A 9,318-nucleotide genomic window follows, 5' to 3' on the forward strand; every position below is an offset into this window, starting at 1 on the left:
GCATGTCGGATGGGATGCCCAGCAGAGAGGGCGTCAATGTAGAGCAGAGGAGGGCGTGTCGGACGGGATGCCCAGCAGAGAGGGCGTCAGTGTAGAACGTGTCGGACGGGATGCCCAGCAGAGAGGGCGTCAGTGTAGAGCATGTCGGACGGGATGCCCAGCAGAGTGGGCGTCAGTGTAGAGCGTGTCGGATGGCATGCCCAGCAGAGAGGGCGTCAATGTAGAGCAGAGGAGGGCGTGTCGGACGGGATGCCCAGCAGAGAGGGCGTCAGTGTAGAACGTGTCGGACGGGATGCCCAGCAGAGAGGGCGTCAGTGTAGAGCGTATTGGACGGGATGCCCAGCAGAGTGGGCGTCAGTGTAGAGCGTGTCGGATGGGAGGCCCAGCAGAGAGGGCGTCAGTGTAGAGCGGAGGAGGGCGTGCCGGACAGGATGCCCAGCAGAGAGGGCGGCTGTGGGCCCGGTGCGGGTACATGGGCTGTGGGGCGGGGGTTGAGGCGCGGAGGGAGGGGGGTGGAGGGCCGGATGAGCGGCGGAGGCTGGTTCAGGGCAGGGCGGGGCTGAAGGAAGCAGACCTGCTGCTGCAGAGGCGGAGGCTGACGGTGTAGTGCTGGAGTGGCAGGAAGAGATGGGCGCAGAAGAGGTGGAGGCTGGTTCAGAGAGGTGGAGCTGCTGGCTGCTGTGGCTACAGGAGACGGACCCGAGGCTGGGGTCACCTGAAAAGGGCCACAGGGAGGTGTTTAAAGAGCAGTTTAGTCAGAACAACAAGAATTGCAAAGAAAAAAAATAAAATGTAAAAACTGTAAATGATGGTGTTTATTTTAGGAAGTAAAAACGTCTACTTCACTCTTTTTTTTTTTTTTTTTTAGGAAGAATAAGGTCTTTTAGTGCAACTATAATAACTTTTACCCTTAGGTCACCGTATAAATGTGTGTTTATACAAATTATTAACAGTTTCAAAAAGTGACATTAGTAATATTTCAAGATGACCACTCATTGGACTAGGGTCGCCACCCATCCCATAATTAAAAGGTAAAATGATGCGTCCCATATCAAATTCATAAGGGACACAATTTTACAATTTGTCTGATATTTAACATACTGCACATAGCTGATTAAAGATTAGGTATGTTTACCCTAATTATTATGTTTTTTAGACGTTATTAGATCATTAATCAATATTATAAATAGCATTAATTGCATAGATTGGTATAAAGATAAATGTTTTTATTAGAATGTTATTAAGATTATAAATAATTGCTGAAATAATTTACCATTCATAGGCTACATAAGTAATTTTGCCATATACCGTATTTTTCAGACTATAAGTCGCATCAGCCCAAAAATACGTCATGACGAGGAAAAAAACATAAGTCGCACTGGACTATAAGTCGCATTTATTTAGAACCAAGAACCAAGAGAAAACCTTATCGTCTGTACCGGCTGTACACGGTAATGTTTTCTCTTGGTTCATTTCTCTTGGTTCATGTCAAATTCATTTTGATAAATAAGTCGCACCTGACTGTAAGACGCAGGACCAGCCAAACTATGAAAAAAGTGTGACTTATAGTCCGGAAAATACGGTACAATTTATGGCATTAGAAAAAACTGGTAATTTGGTTAAAAATCTGAAATATTCATTAATAATTCATCCCATCCAGATAAAAGCTGCAGATGAACAGTTGTCTGAAAAGGGATTCTGCTGAAAGTGCACAGCCTACATGTTCTGATGTTTTATTGTTGAGCTTGTCATGTTGAAATAATCAGTTTACATCTTATTCTTTAAAGTGAAAGTGAAGTGACATTCGGCCAAGTATGGTGACCCATACTCAGAATTTGTGCTCTGCATTTAACCCATCCGAAGTGCACACACACAGAGCAGTGAACACACACACACACTGTGAGCACACACCCGGAGCAGTGGGCAGCCATTTATGCTGCGGCGCCCGGGGAGCAGTTGGGGGTTCGGTGCCTTGCTCAAGGGCACCTCAGTCGTGGTATTGAGGGTGGTGAGAGAACTGTACATGTACTCCCCCCACCCACAATTCCTGCCGGACTGGGACTCGAACCCACAACCCTTCGATTGGGAGTCCGATTCTCTAACCACCAGGCCACGGCTTCCCTTAATTTGTGTGTTGGGGGGGGGGGGGGGTGGGTGACCCTTATTTTGCCACACTGAAAGTGGAAACCCTTCACTAGACTGAAGCATCTCAGGTTTGCTGGATTACCCATCTTTTTTTTTTCAGAAAATTCATGGTAAAATGTAGTGTATATGTCATACAGCTGACTTTGGAAAAACATCTAATTGATTTACAACACAAGCTGTCAGAATTTCACATCACTTTTTGAGTGCATATTTTGGCTCAGTTTGGACCTCTAAATAAAACAAAGGTTTCTTTCTCTGCATTCTCAGCAGATCATACTGTATGAGCCATAAAAGCCTGATGCATCAAATATGATAATCATTAAACTAAGCAAACCTTTTTTTTTTTCCTAATGGTTCAATAAATGTTCCATTCAGAAAAAACTAAATGAAATGAAAGAATCAGATTTTTCTGACTCTGATTTCCCAGGATTAAGCTGTACCTCTTCCTCTTCCTCATCTGTGCTCTTTTCTGAGGAGCTGTTGCTGTTCTTCCCATCCTCCCCAGAGCTGGCACAGTCTCCGCTGGGGGTTCCCTGCTCCGCCTCCCATTCCTGAAGCACCTCGTCCAAGTTAAAGCGTCGCCGATAGTTCACAAAGAAATTCTTCACCTGCCCCACCGTTTTATTCCCGATCATATCAGCAACAGCCTGGAAGTCCTTCCCGTATTTCCGTACTCCTGGTTAAATGAGACAAAAGTTGTTGTGAATGAAATCTGGTATAAGACCTGAGTTGCAGAATTCATAGAATTAACCGTTTGCTTGCCTTGTACTGCCAAAAGCTGCTCATCTGTTGTCCAGCGGGCATTCATTTTTTGAGTGCACTGAAAAAAAGAAGTTACAGTTGGGAAAATGGCAATATGCAAACAAACACTAACACGCCTCAGATTATAATGCATATTAGCACAAGTAAAAGCACAAATGAATCACCTCAGACAGTCTGAAGTCATCAATTCCATCTTCAATCTTCTGTTGAAGTCCACTGTTTAACTGCTTGGCATTCTGAACCTAGAGAATATACCATTAAGTTAAAAGCTTTAAAATTTGTTGATTTATGTACTGTACAGATAATGTATAAAGCATATAGTAATTTATATCCTAATAGATTTCAGAGGTTTCTCGAATTGAGAAAAATTAAAAAGGTAAATGTATACGTAAAAAAACAAAATAAAAAAATAAAAATAATGTGTATCTGTCAAAGGAGTAAACCTATAGAATAAGCGTGAGAATAAATTAAAAATGTGTAGTCCATGTTGTATATTTAAGAAAATGTTTTAAGACATGGTGGTTCCCTTTCAAGGGAACTTCGAACTGCGTCCTCTAGGGGTTGCTATGGGGAACACCTCGTCGTGACCCGTGTCTGAAGCATACATTGAAAAAACACCAACTTGTTGGCCGGCTACAGTCTCTGATGTCACTACCGGCGCGACTATAAACAGGCACCGGGAGAACACGTCATTCTCTTCTTCGTCTTCACTGACTGTTCTGTTTGAAGCGTGCATCTGAAAGAACTGGTAAGAGCGATCTTTCTCTGTATATCATGGTGACTACTAGCAAGAGTTTAGACAATGTGTGCATCCGTGTCTGCGTTATTTGACACCCGATGACACACACAATCTTTGAGTCATTTGTTTGGGTGAAGAGCACGCACGATGTAGCCCCAGTTCGGAATTCCCTTGAAAGGGAACGTCTCAGGTTACGAATGTAACAATGGTTCCCTGAGTAGGAAACGAGACACTGCGTCCTCTAGCTCCCTGCCATGCTTTGGATGCAAACTTTAGACGAAGAAGTGAATGACGTGTTCTCCCGGTGCCTGTTTATAGTCGTGCCTGTAGTGACGTCAGAGGCTGTCGCCGGCCAACAAGTTGGTGTTTTTTTTATGTATGCTTCAGACACGGGTCACAACCAGGTGTTCCCCATAGCGACCCCTAGAGGACGCAGTGTCTCGTTCCCTACTCAGGGAACCATGGCTACATGCATAACCTGAGACATTAATGGGTATACAACAGAAAACTATAGTTTGAGTTTAATTATTGAATCAATATTTGATGTATTTTTTTTATGTAGAAAAATGTTGATAAATATGTATTAAGGGTAGGCACAATAAGCAAGAGCTTCCGCTTATACCTTTTTTCAGTGAATATGTGTATTGTGGAAATGTATGAAATCATTTGTTAAATTGTTGTTGATATCAGATAAATGTGTGAGGGGGAAAGAAAATATTAAAAATCGTCTTCACAGGCTTTGACTGGCATTCATCGTTTTCAGAGTGATGTGTTCCCCATCGTTGTGATTCTTTCAGAGACTCCTGGTGCACCTGTTGCTTCAGGGACACCAGCACCATGTGCAGCTGATGCAGGACAGAGTTAGCAGCACTGGAGCAACTGGACACGGCCACCACGTCCTCCTGTGTGAGGTACATGCCTTTGGGAGGGCGGCACCTGGAGCGCTGGCTGTGGTGACGGTGCTGCAGCGTGTGGTGCTCTCTCCGTCCCAGAGCAATTCTGGAGCTCAGCATCGGAGGCTCTGCAGGACTCTGTTAGGAGGAAAAACAAACCCCTGCATTGAGACGCTGGAAAAAGATGAGATATAAACAGGTTCACAGGAATCTGCAAACAGCTTTTACATACTTTTAAATACCTGAAATAATTTGAATACGCATTCATAACAAATTGACATTACCTCCTTCTTGGTCTCTTTCGTAGGGTCATAGTCGCTGTCGTTGGCCTCAACAGGGATGGCGTCTTCCATCTCTTCCTCACTATTAAGTCAAAAATAAAAATACCAGAAACACTAAAAACTTGAATCATCTTGTAATTGAGCTCAAAGATCAGAAACGAGGCAAGTGAACGGACATGTGACCTTTCATCTGGATTACTCCGGTTTGCCAGCTTTCGTGTTTGTCGGTCCATCAGGCTCGTTCGGGACCGCGTTTTCTTCCACGAATAGTAGTACTTCACAAGACTGGATATGGATTTGTCTGGCAACTACAATCAATTATCAAAATCAAGAAATATATAAGGTAAAATATAACATTGTAAATAATGATGTTGCCAGGTTTTACGAAGAGATGTATCTGATGACTTCAAGAGGGTGAATCTCACAAAGAGACGTTTATACCAAAATAAAATGCCATTACAAAAAGGTGAATTACATTTTACAGTAATAATGTTTTTTATTTTTATTTTTTAGAGATCAAGGCTGCAATTATTTGATCAAAAACACAGTAAAACAGTAACAGTGAAATATTATTAATTTAAAGAACTGTTTTCGATTTAATAAATTTGAAAATGTAGTTTATTGTGATGCGCAGCTGTATTTTCAGCATCATTCCTCCAGTCTTCAGTGTCACATGATCTTCAGAAATCATTGTAATATACTGATCTGATACTCCGTTATTAATAATGTATTGTACAGTATTATCTTATTGGTTTTTGGTCTAAAACCGAATGCATTTTTTCAGGATTCTTTAATAGACAGAACGGGAAATGTTTAATGATTAAAAAACAGCATTTATTTGAAACCAGCAGCACAACTGTTTTCAACATTTATAATAAATCATCATATCAGAATGATTTCTGAAGATCATGTGACACTGAAGACTGGGGGAATGATGCTGAAAATACAGCTGCACATCACACTTTCAAATACATTTAAACAAAATGGTTATTTAAAATGTAACACTTCACAGCATTGCGTCAAATAAATAAAAAATATTTAAAAACATTAAAATGGAAAAAATATTTTTTTTAAATTGTAATAATATTTTATAATATTAGTATTTATTATTGTTAAGTATTATAATAATTATATTATTTCTGAATACAGTATTACGAGAATTATTTCACGAACATAAAAAAAAAACTTAATTATTTAAGTTTTGTCCAGTGGTGTATATAAGTATATAATTACAAATTTAATTAGACACCGTAACAATGATAATTATGCACATGACCTTAATGCAAATTTATATGAGATTTTATTCTATTGGCAAGGCTTTTTTTTTTTTTTTTACATATATATTATATATTTTTATATATTATTTATATATTACAATTAGCAATATTTGTTGTACTGTCTTGAATTTAAATTAAATTAAGTAAATGCAATGCTATAAAAAATTACTGTATTACAATAACAAGACAATAATTGTTTAAAACACACACACAAACCTGGATGCAATATAACAATAATAATAAATGAGAAAATTAGCTCTGCATTATGGTTATTAGAAATTGTTGGTAAATATTGGTACTTGTTAAAAATTTCCCAACACAAAAACTATTATGGTTTTCTTTAAGCAATACATTATCTCTCGTTTCTGAGATGAAATGCGACCTGGACACATTTCTAATGAGATCAAGTCTCATTGTTTCCTCAGGAGCACTAGCAGTGCAGACTCACCATCTGCTGGATCCGATGGAAGCTCTTCCCGTGAAAACTGAACGCTTGCTCAAACAACACCCTGTCCTCCACCGTCCACTCATCAGGAAAGGGCGTGAAGTTCGGCAGATCAGCAAGGGACTTCTCGATGCTGTGTTTATGCCAGAAGAGCATGCCGAGAGCCTGTGGAGCACAGAAGACACACACACATTAGTGATCACTGAAAACAAGCCATCGTTGAAGACCGCGCTCTCATAACTCACCTGCTCAACATTATAGCCATGCTTTTCTTTCGCAATCGCAATGTACTCATCCACTATGGGGAAAATAATACAGACACAAATAAACTGGATGATGCTTTCTCCAAATAATTAAACGACAAAAAAGAAACCGCAAATACTTACATTTAGAGTCAACTATTGTGTGATATGGAGACCAGACCAACATGCCACCGTTGTCTTTATCACTGTATTTTGTGGAGTCTATAAAATTACAACAAAAAGTGAGTGTTACAGGTGTCAAGTAAAAAAAATTAAAAAACTCTCTTAATTAAATTTAATATATATATATATATATATATATATATATATATATATATATATATATATATATATATATATATATATATTCTAAAATTAAAATATTCCTTCAAATGTAAAACTATGTTACAATTCAAATACAATACTTTAATTCTGCTTTCTAAATTAAACATTTTTAGATAAATTATTCCCAAACATTCTGGGAATAAAGACACAAAAAAAAAACCCTACAAGCTAAATAGTCAGAAAACTGCTGTTTCTAAAACTGTAAATAAACAGTAACCTTTTATATGACATTCAACTCGTAATTTCTGCCCGACCAACTGTTAATGTGATGGAGTTAAAAAATACATGTGTATATATATACACACATACATACATATATATATATATATATATATATACACTATTTTTTTCATTATTAAAGGTTTAAAAAGGTGATTATTAAACATTAAACTGTGACTAATTTTTAATCATGTCAAAGTTACTGGGTATATTAACTGATGAATTGCTAAGCGGGAAAGCTATCAACCTTTCACAAAAAGCTTTCCATGAGTACGTAATTATACACCAACAATAAAACCCGATTTAAAATAATAATATTGTACATTCGACCCCACATCCTTATATGCACGTTTAAAATATTGATCATACAGAAATTGATCGGCACGATAGGTGTACCGAGGCTACCACAGTCAGCCAGGTTATAAAGGGGAAATGCAGTGCTGTTCCCTACCTGGATCATATTCAGGAATATAAACTTGATAATGTGATCCCACGCGCATGCCAACATCTGAAAACAAGAATAACTGTGTGATTTTTCGAAATTATTAAGCAAATTGTGTTTCAATAAAATATATAAACAAGCTCTGAATCAGGGATGTTCGAGGCTATACCGTGCTCGTCGTCGCTGCAGCTCTCATCCGAGAAATGTCCATTTGAGGCGTTCGACGGGCTTTTCGTCCCATTCGAGCGACCTTTCCCCAGATATTCCGACCCTTTATCCATCATTCCCGGCATAGTGGCGATACGTTGGATTATTTTGAGCAAAAATTAAATATGTCAGCGCTACAGCATTTATTCTATGTCCAGTGGCACTGCACACAGCTGCGCACTTCAGTATCCCTCCGCGGCCATCCCTCTTGTTCCCTTAGCTTAACTGTCTCGCTCTACAATCGCTCACATCTTTTGTGTGTTCTCATTATATGTTCACAATAACTATACAAGTTTGCGTGGTTTTTGTTCTTTGTTCTTTAGTTCTTGTTTTCCTCGCGGAAGGAATCGTTGCGCATGTAAACAAAGCTGAACTGCGGCTCTTGTGTGCGCCGCGGTTGCAGTTCATTTAAAGCATGCTTTCAGTTTTCCTTTTAAAATGTTAAACTATTTATCTTTTTTTATTAATAAATTTAGTAGAAAAGTTTTGTATCTCGTAATGAATATTAATAATTGTTAATGAATCGCAATTTATGCTGCTGACCTATTCATAAACGCGTCTCTTTTAAATGTGTTTTTAAAAACCCTAGTCTTCATGATCTGCAAGCTACACGTAATGTAACTCTGACTTAACAGTATTTATGTTTATAATAATTATAAATAGATATATAGTTCTACCTTAGTAGAAAAAAGATATATAAAAAAACAATAACAGCATTTTCACTTGTTGCATGAGAAAATTGTTTACTTATTTCTTATTGAAAAACTACTAAGAAGATGCTTTCACAGTGGTTTAATAGGACTTTTTCCACAGTTCAGTAACAGCTGAGTGTCAGTCAATAAACCAAAGACCAGCCACTTCAAGAAGATCATTCAAATAAGTTACAAGCAGAAAACACAAGCTAATCTGCTCCCTCAAGCTTTCAATTCAGAAATGCACAAATGTTTTCTGTGAAACAATACTACAATTGTTTAGAAGCAAATGACTCTGATTTATTTTTTCAGAGAAGCAAAACTTTGAAGCTTTGTTTGTAACCATTTTTGTTGGTGAAATAGAGCAAAAAAAAAAAAGGCAATATGGTGTCTAAGTTTCTTAATATTAACTTCTTGATTAGTGAACTGTTGTATAAAATCAAGGTCACATTTGTGATTTTTGTGGGGAAAAATGTCACTCTTTGTGCGATATTGAACAACTATATTAAATAAATATATAAATGCATTTTATTAGACTGAATTATCAAACTAATAAGAAGTTATTTTTATTCACAATATATCAAATGCAAAAAGGAAAACACAAGACTTCTCATCTGGTCTTACTGCGT

General features: G+C 38.2%; 1 protein-coding gene across 1 annotated transcript; it reads right to left on the reverse strand.

Annotated features, from left to right (window-relative positions):
- Window positions 1–397: 397 nt before the first annotated feature.
- LOC132131943 (REST corepressor 3-like) lies at window positions 398–7,002 on the reverse strand. The gene is made up of 10 exons (XM_059544127.1): window positions 6,929–7,002; window positions 6,788–6,840; window positions 6,546–6,707; window positions 5,004–5,128; window positions 4,824–4,902; window positions 4,459–4,677; window positions 3,072–3,149; window positions 2,908–2,965; window positions 2,586–2,821; window positions 398–715 (listed from the first exon to the last, which is right to left on the reverse strand). Exons 1-10 carry the CDS (start codon window positions 6,969–6,971, stop codon window positions 398–400), a joined length of 1,371 nt encoding a protein of 456 aa, XP_059400110.1. The 5' UTR covers window positions 6,972–7,002.
- Window positions 7,003–9,318: the final 2,316 nt, after the last annotated feature.

The sequence above is a fragment of the Carassius carassius genome, chromosome 48, assembly GCF_963082965.1.
Source record: "Carassius carassius chromosome 48, fCarCar2.1, whole genome shotgun sequence".
Classification (NCBI taxonomy): Eukaryota; Metazoa; Chordata; class Actinopteri; order Cypriniformes; family Cyprinidae; genus Carassius; species Carassius carassius.